Source organism: Octodon degus, unplaced genomic scaffold, assembly GCF_000260255.1.
Source record: "Octodon degus isolate 3935 unplaced genomic scaffold, OctDeg1.0 scaffold00005, whole genome shotgun sequence".
NCBI lineage: Eukaryota > Metazoa > Chordata > Mammalia > Rodentia > Octodontidae > Octodon > Octodon degus.
Genome location: NW_004524581.1, coordinates 22607658 through 22624052, shown reverse-complemented (window position 1 = coordinate 22624052; position 16395 = coordinate 22607658). Strand labels below are relative to the sequence as shown.

The 16395-nt window shown below is 52.3% G+C and overlaps 1 protein-coding gene across 2 annotated transcripts; it reads left to right on the top strand.

The window, feature by feature from the left end:
• Positions 1 to 2902: 2902 nt before the first annotated feature.
• On the top strand, positions 2903 to 16372 carry Rsph9 (radial spoke head 9 homolog). Of its 2 annotated transcripts, none has more exons than XM_004624112.2 (5): positions 2903 to 3141; positions 7242 to 7410; positions 11939 to 12068; positions 12350 to 12496; positions 15893 to 16372. In XM_004624112.2, exons 1-5 carry the CDS (start codon positions 2915 to 2917, stop codon positions 16051 to 16053), a joined length of 834 nt encoding a protein of 277 aa, XP_004624169.1. In that variant the 5' UTR covers positions 2903 to 2914; the 3' UTR covers positions 16054 to 16372. The 2 variants fall into 2 exon arrangements, with proteins under 2 accessions (XP_004624169.1, XP_023575326.1); XM_023719558.1 differs by having other exon boundaries at positions 15816 to 16055.
• The last annotated feature ends 23 nt before the right edge of the window (positions 16373 to 16395 follow it).

Genomic DNA, 16395 nt, shown 5'->3' with positions numbered 1-16395 from the left:
CAGGGATTGAACTCAGAACTCAGGACCTTGCACTCGCCAGGCAGGCGCTTAGTCTACTAAGCTATCTCCCCAGCATCTTTCTCTTTGTTTTTTAAGTACTGTATTTTAATTCAGCCTCCAGGTGTTGTGGAATTTTAGATCTATGTGATTCAGAATTTCTGTTCTGCCACACCCACAGGGAGGCCTCTCTTGTCCAGTGCCCACCACGCCCAGTCCCTTTCGTGCCCAAGACACAGCTCCTAGTGTCTAATGTGACAACATTGCGCCATGTGTGTGGCTGCCCACATTACAAATGGGGAGACTCAGCGACCTGCTTGGGTATTAGAAGATGGATTTGAACCTGTGACCCAGAGGTTGAGGGCCACACACCCCATGGTTTTATTCCACGTTAGCCAGGATTTGCCCTTGCAAGATGTTCCACCTTTTGTCTTCTTGGAATTCTGTTTGCTGGTGTGGTGCTTGCTGTTAATGGGTAAACAGATCAATCAGACCAAAGGCTTGGGCGCTTCTGTGTGTGAGCACTCTAGGCATCTCCCACCAGGCTGATCTTGGGTTCTTCTCTGTCTTCTTACCTTGTAGGAGAGGAACCAGGAGGCAGTGGGGAGTTGTGCAGAGGGGGCTCGTAAACTGTGCTGAGAAGGAAGGCGTGCTAAGGCAGGTCGGCTCCTTCCAATACTTATTTTATTGGTACCAGGAATCGAATTCAGGACCTCACACTTGTCAGGCAGGCACTGTCTAATACCTATTTTAAAAGCCATCATAAAAAATGCCTCGACAATCAAAACAAAGTAATTACTGGAGTAATTTAGATGCATGCCTACAGGCTTGGCCTTGGGACCCAGGTCAGTTTGATTCCATGAGTCTTCTCAAAGGAATTCCCAGATGAAAAGACCAATTAATAATAACCATAAAGTCCAGCTCTTCCGGGCAGCAGACTTGCTGAGGAATGTGTTTGCATTTGTCCCTGACTGGGATCAAAGGTGGACATGCAGTGGCCTGGGCAGGCAGTGCCCCAGCTGCGGCAGGCCCTGCTCAGTGTCTATATTTGAGTCTTAACAGTAACAGCTGTAGGACCCAAAGTAGTAAATAATGTAGGTGGTAGTGGTTGAGGCAAGAGTAGCCTGTAAACATCACCCTTCCTGTGCCCTCGTCACACTGAATGGCTCTGTGACCTTGCCCTGTTGTCTATTTTTTTATTAGATTTATTTTTTAAAATTATTTATTTATGTTTTTTGGTGGAACCGGAGATTGAACTCAGGCCCTTGCGCTTGCCAGGAAAGCACTTATTCTACTGAGTCATCTGTCTAGCCCCTAGATTTATTTTTATTTATTTATTTAATGTAGTTAGTACAGTGTCTACAGGGTTTCACTACACAGATCAGACTCAGTGATCCTCCTGTTTTCAGCCTCCCAAGTGCTGGGATTACAGGTGCATGCCACCAAGCCCAATCTCAGTCAAAGTCTCAGCTGGCCCCGGGGGTGAGGTGGAATTGAACCCTGGTCCCTGTGTCTGCCTATGTAGACGCTTTAACCCACTGAGCTATCTAGCTGGCCTTGTCTATTTTTTTTGAGTTCACACTGGTCTTTAATTCACTCTGTAATCCAGGCTGGATGGGGATCCTTCTGCCCTACTGGCCAAGTGCTGGGATTACAGGTGTGTGACACCAAGGCTGGCTCAGCCTTGCTTAATCTTCATTGGACGCAAGGGCACTAGTTCCAGGGAGGGGCAGGCGAAGGGCCATCTGGTGCTGAATGGATCCTGTCCTGTAAGACTTGGCGTGGCACGGGAGGATGCTGTGTTGGTACACTTTTGCAGCCAGGGGGCACCTCAGATTTCCTTTGTGAAATAATTCTTTTCCTGCCCCTTGTGGCCAGCCCAGCTCACCAGGCTCTGGGGGCGCAGATGGCGAGACATGTGTTCCGGATCAAGGATCGAACAGCAGTTCCTGCGCTTGCCTAAACTTGCCTTAAACAGGTACTTTAGTCAGCTGAGCTATCTCACCAGCCCCCAAGAGTATTACCTCCCCCCACCCCAACTGGGGATTGAACTGAGGACCATGTGCTTGCCAGGAAGGTGCCTATGCCACTGAGCTATCTCCCCAGGCCGTCTCCGTGAAATAATTCTGAGGCCAAAACTGGGCATATTGGTACAGGAGTGTAATCCCAGCACTTGGGAGGCTGAGGCGGGAGGATCATTTGGAATTTGAAGCCAGCCTGAACTATAACTATGTAGCAAGAACTTGTCTCAGATAACAACAACAACAACAACAACAACAACAACAACAATAATTCCGAGAAAGGGACTGAACAGGCTGAAATTTTACAGCTAGTTTCTTTTTTCTTTTTAAATTATTTATTTATTTGTGTGTGTGTGTGGCCAGCTCAGCCCACCAGGGGGCGGGTGCTGGGGGATTGAACCGCGGTCCCTGTGCTTTAGCTAACCTTGTTCTAAGTAGGTGCTTTAGACCACTGAGCCATCTCACCAGCGCTTTACAGCTAGTTTCAATGTTGAAATTCAATGCGCGTCCCGCATCCAGATCCTGGGGATTGAACCCAAGGCCATTGCACTGAAGCGCATCCAATCCAAGCCCTTTTTAGTGTTTTGAGGCCAGGGCTGGAACTCCTGATCCTCCTGCCCTCGCCTCCTGGAGCGCTGGGCTTGTAGATCTGTGGCCCCACACCTAGTGTCGAAGCTTTAGTGTATCCTTCCTCATACCCCGGATGTTAGCGAAGCTCTAAATGTGAGTTCGCGAGAGGGTTCACGGCCCGAAATGACCCAGGAAGTGAGCGCAGTAGGGACTCGGCGCGAGACTCGGCCCCAACCCCGGAAGGGGCGGAGGTCATGGGGAGAGGGCGGGGCCCAGGTCGCCATGGAGACGCGTCTCCCGGCTGCCGACGTTGCAGAGCCGGAGCCATGGACTCTGAGAGCTTGCTGCTGTCGCTGGAGCTGGCAGCTGGCACCGGGCAGGGCCTCAGCCCCGACCGGCGCACCGCGCTGCTCACCTCGCTGCTGCTCGTGAAGCGCGACTACCGCTACGAGCGCGTTCTCTTCTGGGGCCGCATCCTCGGGATCGTGGCCGACTACTACATCGCTCAGGGCCTGGGCGAGGATCAGCTGGCGCCCCGCAAGACGCTCTACAGGTGGGGAAGCATGGACCGAGACAGGGAGACCTACGTGCCAGGAACTTGTGATGGACAAGGCCTCTGGAGTAGAAGCCAGTTGTGGGGCTGGGTGCAGCTCAGGGCTGGGGGCTCACGTGGCAGAGGTGTCCGGGACTCTGGGGCACCCAGTTCTGGCCTATTGAGGGGAGCCAGGTGCGAGTTAGTTGTGGAAGCTGCAGTTCTGAAGCTGCAGTTGCTTTGGAGGGGGACAGACGTACCACTTGGCAGTTAAAACTAGAAGTAACTGCTCCCAAGGGGCCCAAGGGTTCTGATCTAGACAGCGAGCAGGTCCGGTGGCGCAGGGTCAGATGGCATCTCCTGGCTTGCATACCGGCCTGCGGTCAGAGGGCAATTCTTCACCTCAGCATGGAGGCGGCCTGACCAGGGCAGCGGTGTGTGTGTGTGTGTGTGTGTGTGTGTGTGTGTGTGTAGAGCTGGATGGAGAGTACAGGGCGTTTGAGCTTAGTCCCCGGTGTAGGGAGGTACCAGGGGCTCTGAGCAAGTAGGCCTGGAAATGGGGTGTGCGTTTAGCCATCATCCTAGGGTCGGGATGGTGGGGCTTGAAGGGGAAGCGCAGCTGAGGGAGAGGAGGGGCGGTTGGAAGATGCCGTGGGTGGTGGCAGGACTGGGGCTGGTGGGCCTCACTGCACAGTGATGGGTGTGGGATCACCTTCCTTCCCAGGAGACGAAGTCAGTACCAGTGCCATTGGCTTTGGAGCTGGGTGCAGCTCAGGTGGTGGCCCTGGGGGAGACTGAGTTCAGTGTGAAATTCCTGGGGGAAGGAAGAAGGTGTGAAAAGTACAGGGTTGTGGCACCATGCCATGGGGACCCATTTCATTTTACCCTGTGAGGATTTGTGGAGCTCCTACTGTGTGCTGAGCACTGATCTAAGCACCAGGAATATGATGGTAAAGGGGACACTTAGGTGGGAGTAGGTGCTTGGGGACAGGAAAGAGAAGACAGACAAACATTCCCATGACATATATGGCAGATGCTTGAAGTGCCACTGACCAATGGGCTGTTTTATCTTTTTATTTATTTATTTTTATTTTATTTTTTTTTAATTTTATTTATTTATTTGTGTGTGTGTGGCCAGCTCAGCCCACCAGGGGGGCGGGGCTGGCTGGCATGTGGTGCTGGGGGATTGAACCGCGGTCCCTGTGCTTTGCTAAGCTTGTTCTAAGTAGGTGCTTTAGACCACTGAGCCATCTCACCAGCCCAATCTTTTTATTTTTTGAGACAGAGTCTGCACATGTTATCTAAGTTGGTCTTGAACTTGTACAGTCAAGTGATCCTATTTTTTTTAAGTGATCCTATTGAGTAGGGACACACCACCCTGCCCAACTTTTGTGGGTATTGAGTTAGGATGACCTGTTTTTGTTTTTTTGTTTTTTTTTTTTTCTTTTTGACACAGGTTCTTGCTAAGCAGTTCAGGCTGGTCTTGAGGTCACTTTATAGCCCAGATTGGTCTCAAATTCACAAGGATCCTCCTGCCTGAGGCTCCTGAGTGCTGGCATTACAGGTGTGTGCCACCACACCCGGCAGGGTGACCTGCTTAATAGGATGACACTGAGAAGAGACCTGAAGTGCCAGGGAGCAAAGCATGTGGGTATCTGAGAGAGACAGTTCTGGGCAGGCACAGAGGCCCTGTGGCAGGTGTGGAAGACGGTAGAGTATAGAGTGGCGACAGTGGAGTGAGTGCAGGAAAGCAGTGTAGGAGTCAGGTCAGAGGTGAAAGGAGAAAGCAGTCATGGGGACCTTTGTGGGACACTGAAAGGCTTGGCTCCGTGGGAAGCCGCCCAAAGATTCTGAACAGGAGAGTGTCACTGAGCTGCTTTAGATATGAACAGTGGGTGGGGCTGTGTCGGGACCAGGAGTTGATGTGCAAGCAGGGATGAGGTTGAGCATCTCTGCAGCGTCCAGCGCTAGTGACCGGGTGGTGGTGAGGCGGTTGCAGGCTGGGTACCCACAGCGCAGTTGGGCCTCTGAGAAGCAGATGGAGATCAGTGGGAGAGGACAGATCCCTGGAGGGGAGTGGAGAGAGACAGCAGAGGCCCGTGGAGATGGCTCAAGGGCCTTTAGTTTCCCCAGGACCTTTTTCCCTAGTAGGCCTGTGGGTGGCAGGGGTAAGGGGTTCAGGAGATAGAGGGCAGGAAGGAAGTGACTGCTTAGGGCACATTGTCACTTTGAGGGCATTGTTCAGAGCTGGGAAGAGGGAGCGGAGGAAAAACAGGAAAAATGTTTTTATTTTATTTTATTTTATTTTATTTTATTTTATTGAGAAACAAATATCAATGAGACAGTTTCATTAATAATGGGACAGTTTTAATAATTAATACATTGTACATTGTTATCTTCTTAGTGGTTATCCATAGTACAAAAAGCAGGCAGGATATCCTGTCCAAACACTATTAGTACAAATCTTTCTTCTCATTGAATTAAGCGAAAATAGCTGTATATCTATCTAACTATTCTGTATATACAAATACAAAATGGTCCTTCCTTTGTATCTCCTTTTTTTGTTTAGTCCTGTCAGAGATGGGTATTCCATTATCATCTAAATACTATAGATGCGTGAATTCAGCAAAACAATCCAACACCGTCCAGCAGTCCACAATAGTAGTGGGTTATTCGCAGAAGTTGTTGACTTGAGCCTTTCACAGCTCAGCATATTAATATGCCTTTACTTTATATACCTCATTTTTATACTTCTCTTTTGGATGGTTAAGACCAAGATAAAGCAAGACCTATATAGCAAGAAATGTAACTTTGGTATGTGATAAGGTCAGTCAAGTACCTCAGGATTTATCCTGTAGCCCTATACCACACTTTGTAGATCGTTTGTCAGTGTCAGCCACGTGGATGAGTCACGGCCATTGCTTGACCAGTTTGCTCTCTGTGAAAGCCTGAGAAAATGTTTTCTTTCCATGTGACTCTCCTTAGGCACACTCTACATCATCAATCACTTTTCTCTTTGGCTCCATAATCTCCTTGATCAGAAAATTTGGGACACAACTGAGTTACATGATGTTGCAGTACAGGTTCTCCTATGTCCTGAGTCTTCACTGACCTTGAAAGCCTAGGGCCAAAATGTTGGCTGACCTTGCAACCCTTCCTTAGGAGAAATGTTTTGCAGAGAGGCAGGGACTCTGGGAGGCTGAGCTATTTTTCTATTGAGAGAGAAGCAGAAAAGTCCAGCCCCGAAGGGCCAGTGTCCCCTCTGCACTCTTCATTGGGTCCTGGGAGAGGCCGAGGACCTGGAGCCAGGGTGGCCTCCATGAGCCAAGAGGAAAGACCATGCTGTCACTCACAGGCTGAGCTCGAAGCAGGCAGGTGCCCACCACTGGGGCAAGGGTAGCAGCTCACCGGGAAGGGAGATCTGATGTCTGGGAAGAGGTTTTCCTACCTTCAGCAACACCCTGTGAGGATGCTTCCGCTGTCCACTTCCAGCCGGGTGGTGGTGGTGGGGAAGTGCTGCACATGCTGTAGCAACTGTGCTGGATTAGATTCATCTCTCTCCCGAGGCTGGGAGGCTGTGCCTCTCTTGGGGTGCCAGGCAATTGGCAGTGAGCCTGTCCTGTCTGTCCTGTGATGCTATGATGTTGGTTGGCCTGGGTGTGTTAAATAGATTTTTTTGTGGTTTTGTTTTTGTCTTTTTGAGACGATGTTTTGTTATACAGTTCAGGCTGGCCTTGAACTTACTTTGTAGCCCAGCCTAGCCTCAAACTTGAAGTGATCTTCCTACATCAGCCGTCTGAGTGCTGGGATTATAGGTGTGTGCCACTATGCCTGGCTTAAATAGGTTTTTGACTTAATAATTTCAGTTCACTATGGGTATGTCAGGATGTGACCTCAACAAAAGGGGAGGAGCACCTGAACATGACACTTCTGTGACCTGCACGCAATGCAGTTGCATTTGTTATCACCAGGAGAGCCGGCTGCATAACTGCACGAGGGGTGCTCAGGGCTTTGGGTCAGAGGGAGGGAAAGGCACAGTTCAGTGTTCAGCCCCCGACTCCAAGGGCAAGGGAAGGAGCAGGGGTCTGGAGACAGAGTCCAGGGCCAGCGTATCATTGCAGCTTGAACTGCATGGAGTGGAGCCTCCTGCCCCCTGCCACCGAGGAAATGGCTGCGCAGATGGCTGTGGTGAAGGGCCGCTTCATGGGGGACCCCTCGCATGAGTATGAGCACACCGAGTTCCAGAGGACGACAGCTGAGGGCGAGAAGACCTTTGAGGATGATGTGGTGGTGAGAGAGGAGGAGGGTGAGGGGAGGGGGAAGCAGGCCTGCGCCAGCTGAAGTTTGGGCTCAGGGGGAGCAGAGCCCAAAGATGTTGGGCTGCAGCCCCAGTCCCCAGAACAAAGCAAGACAAAAGCAAACACACACACATGCGTACACACATATGCCCAAGCCAGCCTAATAGAAATTAGGGCAATGAGTACTATTCTGTGACATCCCTGGGTCTCCCTGCTCTGCTCCTGGGACCATCACGCCGCCGTGAAGGAGGGCTGTACTCTCTGGCTAGTAGAGGGAGGACCACAGAAACGTGGAGGTAGATAGGATAAGACAAGGGGGCAGGGCCAGGGAGGCAGGAGGGTTCTTGTGGAACTTGGGGTTGCTTTGGAAGGGCATCAGGGAACATGTCCAGGGTTACACTATCTCAGTTACTCTCCCTTGTTGCTGGGACAAAATAGCCGACACCCAAAATGACAGAAGGAAAGGTTTATTGAGCTCACTGTCACTGGAGGTTTTAGTCCATACTCAGCTGGCTCCAAGGCAGAGCGGCACATGACAGAGGGCAGCAGTTCATGGCGGCAGCAGACAGCATGAGCAAAGTGGAGGACTAACAGCAACAATGGCAGCAGAGAGGAAGTCTGTCTCCCTTAAGTTTCGTTCAGGCCATCTGCCCCAGGTTGGGTGTAGCACTCACCAGCAGTACTAAGATCCATAATCCCAGTGGATCATGAGTTAATCTCAAACTCTAGAAGTCCCTGCCCCATACTGCATGAGGCTTTGGGAGGACAACTAGATACAAACCATAACAATAGGTAACACTCACATGGATATATATGTAATACACACATACACAAACATGTATAATATGTATACACATAAGTATATATGTATCATATAAGTACACACACATACACATGTGACACATATATGTACATGTAAACATGTAATACACATGCACAAAATATGTGACACAGAGATAACATGTAAACGCATTTGTGATATATATATATATATATATATGTAGGTGTACATGTGACACACATGAATATACACATGGAACACACATGCATACTTTTTGGTGAGGTGCTGGGGTGCAGGCAGGGCCACTCTCTGGGTAGGCAGGCCCTCTACTCCTGGGCTGCAAACTGTGTTGTTCTTGTTTGTAATTTTTTTGTCTGTGTTGTTTTTTTGAGACAAGGTCTTGCTATGCAGTTCAAGCTGGCTTTGAGCTCACTCTGTAGCCCAAGCTGGTCTTGACTCAGAGCAGTCTTCCTGCCTCAGCCTCCCAAGTGCTGGGATTACTGGTGTGTGCCAGCATGCCTGGTTCCTACCTTGCTTTTAGCCAGGTTTTTTTTTTTTTTAATTTTATTTATTTATTTATTTGTGTGTGTGTGTGTGTGTGTGTGTGTGTGTGTGTGTGTCCAGCTCAGCCCACCAGGGGGCGGGGCTGGCTGGCATGTGGTGCTGGGGGATTGAACCGTGGTCCCTGTGCTTTGCTAAGCTTGTTCTGAGTAGGTGTTTTAGACCACTGAGCCATCTCACCAGCCCAAAGTAGGTGTACATTCCTTTTTCTTTTTTTTTTTTTTTTTTTTTTTTTTTTTTTTTTTTTTTTTTTTGCGGAACTGGGGATTGAACTCAGGCCTTTGCACTTGCCAGGGAAGCGCTTATTCCACTGAGCCATCTCCCCAGCCCCCTTTTAGCCAGTTTTTATTTTATGAAATCATATGGCACATAGTTCCATATTCCACAGTGCACAAAGGGATATAGTGACATTTCCTTCTGTCTCCATCTGCAGTCAGGGCTGGTGAGATAGTTCAGCAGACTAAGTGCCTGCTTGGGCAAGCACAGGGACCAGGGTTCGATCCCAGGCGCCACAGGCTGTGCCAGTACCACCCCTGGGTGCGCTGAGCTGGCCACCAAGTCTGGGCATGGTGGTGCACGCCTGGAATCCCAGCACTGGAGAGGCTGAAAACCGGAGGATCATTATGAGTCCGAGCTGCATAGTGAGAGCCTGTACCAAATAAATAAATGAAGAACAAAAAAAGATGCTCCACCTTGTTTGCCTCCATCAGCAGTCACAGGCACTCTTTCTAGGTGTAACCATCGTGCCTCTACTGCGTATGCACACAGGTATCGGAAGTACACGATCTGGGCTGCAGCATCAGAACCTGCATGTTGCCTGGTCTCAGGGGCTTTGAGTTTCCCTGAAGTGTGAGGTGCAGCCACCTCATGCAGATATAAGCCCCAGTCAACGCCTGACCGTCACACACACTCTTCACCTAGCTATGAGCTGGATGGCGGCCTGTGACACATGTATTTCTGCACCTTGCTCTTTTCCCTTGGCAGTATCTTTTGGAGACCCTTCTACATCAGCCTAAGGGGCTTCCCCAGCTGGGTAATCCCAGCACTCAGGAGGCAGGGTGGTTGCTGAGAGTTTGAAGTCAGTTTGGGCTCTGTAGTAAGACCCTATCTCAAACAAACCCCACAAAAACAACAACAAAAAAGAGCTGCACTGTTCTTTGAGCCTGTGTGGGACTACACGGTGCTTAACCTGTGTCTGGGTTGTGGAATTGCAGATTCTGAGCTCCCAGCCCTGGCACACTGTACCAAACCATGTGATCCCTTACGTATGCCATTTGCAGTGACCACTTGATTTCAAGGATCGATTCCTAGCGATGGAATTGCACATCAGCAAGGAGCCCAAGTTTTTTTTTTAATGTGTTTAGTACAGAGTCTACAGGGTCTCACTACATAGATCAGACTTGCAGTGAGTGCGCCACCATGCCCAATCTCATTCATTCACTGTCTCAGTGTGTCCTGGGGCAGGGCCAGCACGGCAGGCAGGGATTGAACCTTGGTCCCTGTGGCTGCCTAAGCAGGTGTTTTAATCTGCTGAGCTAAGAGCACAAGTTTTGAAGCTGGCAGAGCCAGCGTTCAAACCCCAGCCTGTGTCTGGGCAGTGGGGCCCCTGTCCCCCAAAGGCCCTCCCCAGAGCCCCTGATTACAGTCTGCAGGACTGGATCAGGTCCCCCTGTGGCTCCTACAGAGCCAACGAGCTGCCATCTTCCAGACCCTGGCCCCCGCACTTAGAGAAATGCCACTTTCTAGTCTCCTTCCTCAGCCACGTAGCTGGCACGTGAGGCGCAGGTGGCCTGCACTTCCCTGGCCAGGCCTGCCCTCCCCAGGTGACTCTGTAGCTCTTTTGGTCCTAGGGGCCTGCGTGTTAACAGTTAGGTTGAGCTGTAACATGGGGACAGGCTTGTGGTAGTCACGTGACCAGAGAGCAGGAGGTGAAACTCCGTAACTTTGTCTCCAACTTCACTGGGAACACATATGGTGAAAAACAGAATAGAGCCAATCTAGCAACACATCAGTGATTCACCTTTAGGGGGTGGGATTGTTAGTGCTTTAATCCTCTTAAGTATGTCTTTCTGTATTATTCAAGTTTTCTATAGTGAGCATGGTCCCTTGTTTTCGGAGACAGGTCTTGCTGTGTAGTTCAGGCTGGCCTCGAATTTGTGGCAGTCCCCCTACCTCAGCCTCCACAGTGCTAGGATTATAAGCATACGCTACCACACCTGCCTACTTTCACATTTTAAGAAGGCAAAATAAGCAACATGTAAGGCAGGCCTGGTGGCGCACACTTATAGTTCCAACTACCCCTCAGGAGTCAGAGGCAGAACGATTGCCAGAGTTTGAGGCCAGCCTGGACTACATAGTGAGTTCAAGGCTAGTCTGTGCTATACAGCAAGACCCCGCCTCATAGCAAACAACCCCCCACAACAGGAAATAGCAACATTTAAACACGATCAAAAAATGGTATGTCTCTGGAAGGGAACAAACTGTTCATAGTAGATGTCCTCAGTGAGGGCAATTTGAGGGTCAGAGAGGAAGACTAGATGTTTCGTAGTGTTTTATTTTTTTGAGACAGGGTCTTGCTCCGTAAGTCCAGGATGGTCTTGAACTTGAACTTGTGGTAGTCCTGCTGTCTCAGTCTCCTACGCTCTGGATTACAGGCATGCATCACCACCATGCCCATTTGTAGTTGTGAATATTGTGTCACTTGTTGGTATTCACATTCAAAGAAGGAAGGAAAGGGCTGGCCAGATAGCTCAGCAGATTAAAGCACCTGCTTACGCAGACACAAAGACTGGGGTTCGATCCCTGACATGCTGTGCTGGGCCCACCCCCGGAGAGTGCTGAGACAGTGAGTGAAACTGGGCGTGGTGGCACATGCCTGTAATGCCAGTGCTTGGGAAACTGAAAACAGGAGAATCACTACAAGTCCGATCTGTGTAGTGAGACGCTGTAGATGCTGTACTAAATACATAAATTTAAAAAAAAAAGGAAGGGAAGGATAGAGGGAGAGTGGGAAAGAGGGAAACAAAGAAAGGAGGAAAAAGAAGGGAAGAATCTCTAGGAGGGGCAGGGGTCTACCAGGCATGTCTTCAGGGCCTGGCAGACACTGGTAGCTCTGGTGAGGAGGCAATGTGGGGGTCCTTGCAGCAGGGTAGAGTGGGTACAGCACCTGTCTTTCCAGGTCCAGGTCAAGGAAGAGACCCGCCTGGTATCTGTCATTGACCAGATTGACAAGGCCGTGGCCATCATCCCCCGAGGCGCGCTCTTCAAGACCCCTTTTGGACCTGTCCATGTCAACCGGACTTTTGAGGGTGGGCTCCCCAGATCCTCTCTTCCCCAGCACCCTCAGTACCTTGGAGGTGAAGGAGGAGGAGGGGATGCCCTGGCTCTGAGGAAGATGCACCCCGTGTCCTGTGCTGCTGGCTGCCTCCCTGCTCGCTGGTCTCCATCTCTTCTGTCTGTGGCTCCTTGCTTTTGTCCTGTTTGCAAGAGCACTAGTCCCTGTCTCCCTTGGATGCCTGTGTGGTCCCCACCCCTGAAGGAGGAGGGTCTGTGGGTTATGACCAAGCACCCTCCATGGCCTCCTCTCTAGGACTGCCCTTGTCAGAGGCCAGGAAACTCAGTTCCTACTTCCACTTCCGGGAGCCTGTGGACCTGAAGAACAGGACCTTGCTGGAGAAGGCAGACTTGGACCCCTCCCTGGATTTCCTGGACTCCTTGGAGAATGACATTCCCAAAGGTAAGACTGCACCTGCCATTCTCTTCAGGAAGCAGCGCCAGAGACATAGGGGGAATAGATGGCTTATGGGGGCTTTTGGGGAAGAAGCCTTCCCAGGCCCCATCACAGTAGCTGCTCAGTGAATGGGCCTCAGAGTTGTTTAGATTCCACGAGGCTGAGCTCATGCTGTGCTTGTCTCTCTGTGCCTGGTTTTTCTAATCCCACAGATGATAGCAGCTCACAATTTTTAGGGCTGCACAGAATCCCATGCTGTATATATTCCATCTTTCTGGCCACTCATCAGCTGACGGACACTGAGGTACTTTGCCTTTCTTGGCCGTTGTAGACAGTGTGGCATAGGCATGGGTGTGTAGGTGTCTCATGGACAAACTGGTTTCATTGCCTTTGGAAACACATGCAAGGGTGGGATTGCTGGCCCCAGAACAGTCTTGACTGGTGGTAGGTGTAGAATCTTCCCATAGACATCCCCCGGAGTCCTGACGCATCTCAACCTGTAGTTGGGAGTTCTGTCACAGCTGTGCGCAGTGAGCACTCCTCAGATGACTTGGTGTCTCTTCCAAGCAGGTGTGGTTAAGGTGGCACTGTCCCAAGGACGCCTACTTTCTCCCTATGGAGATGGGTGGAGGCCCAGTAACTCACTGCTGGCAACCTTGCTTAGAGAGGGAGGAGGGTGTTGGCCAGGACCACTGTATCCTCATGGATGTCACACTGCACCCTGGACCTGCTGTGCTGTAGGGGACTGGGTAGCTTTGGACCCACCCTTTTCTGGGGTAAGGAGACCCCTCCTGGAGGACACAGGCAGAGGCCGAGTTCTCCGACCTTGGGCCGGAGCTCTGGTCAGACTTCTACATGGTGTCTGCTATGGGTACCCTCTATCAGTAAGGTCACCAGAAGCTGCCTTGCACCACCACCACTGGGGACAAAAGGGGTGCCTTTACTTCCCAGAAACTTGGGGAGAACTGAGACAGGTGGGCAAGCTCAGCTGTGGTGCACAGTTTGGGCAGCAGAGGGCAGCAAGGGGCTGGCTGCCTGGAACCGGCAGAAGCAGCACTGGTAGTGGTAGTTGTGCCAGAGGACACAGGAGAAAGGGGCGGTGGGGTTTGATCAGCTTTTTGGCTGTTTATGTGGATGGTGCTTCCCGCCCAAGTCCTGGGGCCCCCTGGGCCAGGGCCAGATCCTGCTGCCTGTCAGTTAAAGGCTGGGAACATGGTGCCACTGTCTTCTCCAAGCTCTAGCCTGCAGAGTCTCAGCTCTACCACATTGCCCCACTGGGGCTGGGATGGCCCTCACTGGGAACACATGGCCGGCCACATTTCGGTGTGTGCCTGAGTTGCAGTTATTAATCTGGGGAGGCTAAGTGCCCATTGCCTGGCTGACCCCACCCCACTGAGCAGGCCCCGTGCTACCAGTGGGAGTGGGATTTGGCAGTGCACCTGAGCCGGAGATCTGCAGACTGCAGCAGCAGGTGGGGGCCAGGCCTAGGAAACCCTGTGCTTCCTGCTTGCAGCTCAGGTCCTTTCCCTTCCCTTGTTCGTGCCCCACCATGTAGTCCGTTGGGAGCAGTGGCCACTATACAAGAAGGGAGCTGAGGGGATTTGGGAAGGTCAGGCCTGCTCTTTGAAGTCCTGAGGGGGCCACAGCCGGTGGCGGGGCCCAGGCCCACTGGCATTTGCAGTAACAAAGTGAGTGAAGGTGACAGTGAGGGGCTGGCTCCTCAGGTAGACACTACGTGACTAATGGCACGTCTTCGACAGTCTGTGTTTCCTGGGCGACCAGCTGAGCTGGGTCAATGGCAGAAAGCAGGAGTGTGACAAGAATACAAGTGAGGGAGGGGCAGTGCTGGGCTGGCTGGCAACTCGGCTGCCCTAGCACCCTCCTCCGGCTTGGCACTGCCCTCCTGCCTTGCCAGGGGTGCCTGCTCACCCCAGCTTCCCTGCTAGGCTTCTCCTGGGCTGCTATTATGTATGAGATACCCCCTGACCTCCTGCAGGCTAGAGGTGGCAGTGACCTTGGTGAGCACACTGCTGACAGTGTATTCATGCAGCTTGGAGTGGGGGACACCAGACATCATGTGGCCCCGGGGAGGCTGAGAGCCAGGTTGTGTGAAGGCAGAGGGCGGATGAGCAGGCTTGGCTGTGCCTGGTTCAGTGGACTGCATGTGGCTATAGTCCCCGAGGACTAAGTCTTTCAGACGCTGACCTGATGACACTCAGGATGTTGAAGGCTAGTGGATGGGACCTTCCTGGGCTGGGCTTCTTGCCAGAGGCTGAGCACAGTGGCCTGGAGACAGGCCATTCTGTCCCTACCCTCATCTCCTCAGGCAGCACTTGCTGGATGGAGCTGAGGGCTGGAAAAGCAGCAGGCAAGGATGGTGGGGTGGGTGGTCTGGCCCAGTGCTCGGCCAAGGCCCAGGAACAGGGCACTTTGACGCTTTGTCCACGGGGTCCTGCAGGCACTGTGGGAGCTGACAGGTCAGCACACGGATCCCACTTGTGCCTCACGTGGGTCAAGGTGTGTATAGTAGGGGTCTGGGAGAGCCCAGGGGTCACTGATTTCCCAGTGCCAGAAAGCTGTGGTTTGGACATAGGCCGGCAGCTGTCCCAAGTGGGGCCACGCTGCCACATAGGTCATGGGTTACCGGCAGGCAGGGCTCTTGGATGTGGGGTGGCCCCAGTGGGTGGGGATGGAGTTGGAGGCTGCTGGGTGCGGCATGACTGGGGTGGGCCATGAGAAGCAGGGTGCAAGAGCCAAGTCGCCAGGCCACGCTGGCAGCAGATGAAGGCCACGGAACTCAGCACGCTGCCTGGTCCGGCACCAGAACCTTTAAAGCCTCTCCTTCCTGGCAGGGCAGGAGCAGGGCCGTGACTGCTTCAGGAGAGGCCTCATGCACAGGGGAATAGAAGCCCCAGATCTGCATCCAGAGGCGACTTTCCCAGGCTCCTTCCTCCCACACAGCGGCTCCCTCCCTTGGACCTGGATCTGGCCCTTCCAGCCAAGTCCCTGTGGCGGCTGGGCTGCTCCTGTCTGCAGAAGCACGAACCAGGGCAGAAACCAGGATGGAGAGGCTTATTAGTGAAGCCCAGCCCCCTCCCACTAGAGGCAGCCTGGCCTGCCTGCTGCCAGCAAGGCCACGGAGCACAGGCAGCTGAACCCTCTTGGCACAGGGGGATGACAGTAGGATGCGGGCCATGGGCGCTCACCCCACACCCAGGGACTGGAGCCTGTGTGTGGGGTGCACAGTGGTACCAGCTCCCCAGACTTGACAACAGGAAGAGCCAACTGGTGTTTCACCTTTTTTACGTCCTCTGCCCTCCCTCAGGAGAGGTGGTGACAAGCTGCAACAGTGAAGGCCACCCAGAGGCTGACATCCGGCCTCTTCCTCATTTGCCTCCCCAGGGTCCTGGAGCATCCAAATGGAGCGGGGCAATTCGCTGGTGGTGCTGCGCAGCCTGCTGTGGCCGGGCCTAACCTTCTTCCACACCCCACGCACCAGGAACCATGGCTACATCTATGTGGGCACCGGTGAAAAGAACATGGACTTGCCTTTTATGCTGTAGGATGGGCCACTCAGCGTTCTCCATGTAGCCTAAACAGTATTTTCCTAAGTTTCTGTGAACTTGGCCTATTTATTCTGTCCTGCCTTACCTTGTTCCACCTCCCTCCACTGTCCAGGCTGCCAGTGAGGTCCTCTGGGCCAGGAAACCTGTTTCCAAAGTAGTGGCCAAGAAATGCCACATTAGAGGAGACACCGCTATGGGAGACAGCGGTGGAAGGTGACAGCCAAGGACTCGTGAGGACAGCTGCTCCTTAGGCTCAGGTGAGACTGACATGGGTGCCAGCAGGCTCTGCACCTCCCTGCTGCAGCCTCATCCCTGGTCCCTGGCAGTTAGAACCCTGCA

Excerpts from the sequence above, each read along its gene's own strand:
- Rsph9 (XM_004624112.2), top strand. The coding sequence starts at position 2,915 with ATGGACTCTGAGAGCTTGCTGCTGTCGCTGGAGCTGGCAGCTGGCACC. Across the intron at positions 3,142-7,241 it reads CCCCGCAAGACGCTCTACAG|CTTGAACTGCATGGAGTGGA; the intron begins GTGGGGAAGCAT and ends GTATCATTGCAG. Across the intron at positions 12,497-15,892 it reads GGAGAATGACATTCCCAAAG|GGTCCTGGAGCATCCAAATG; the intron begins GTAAGACTGCAC and ends TTGCCTCCCCAG.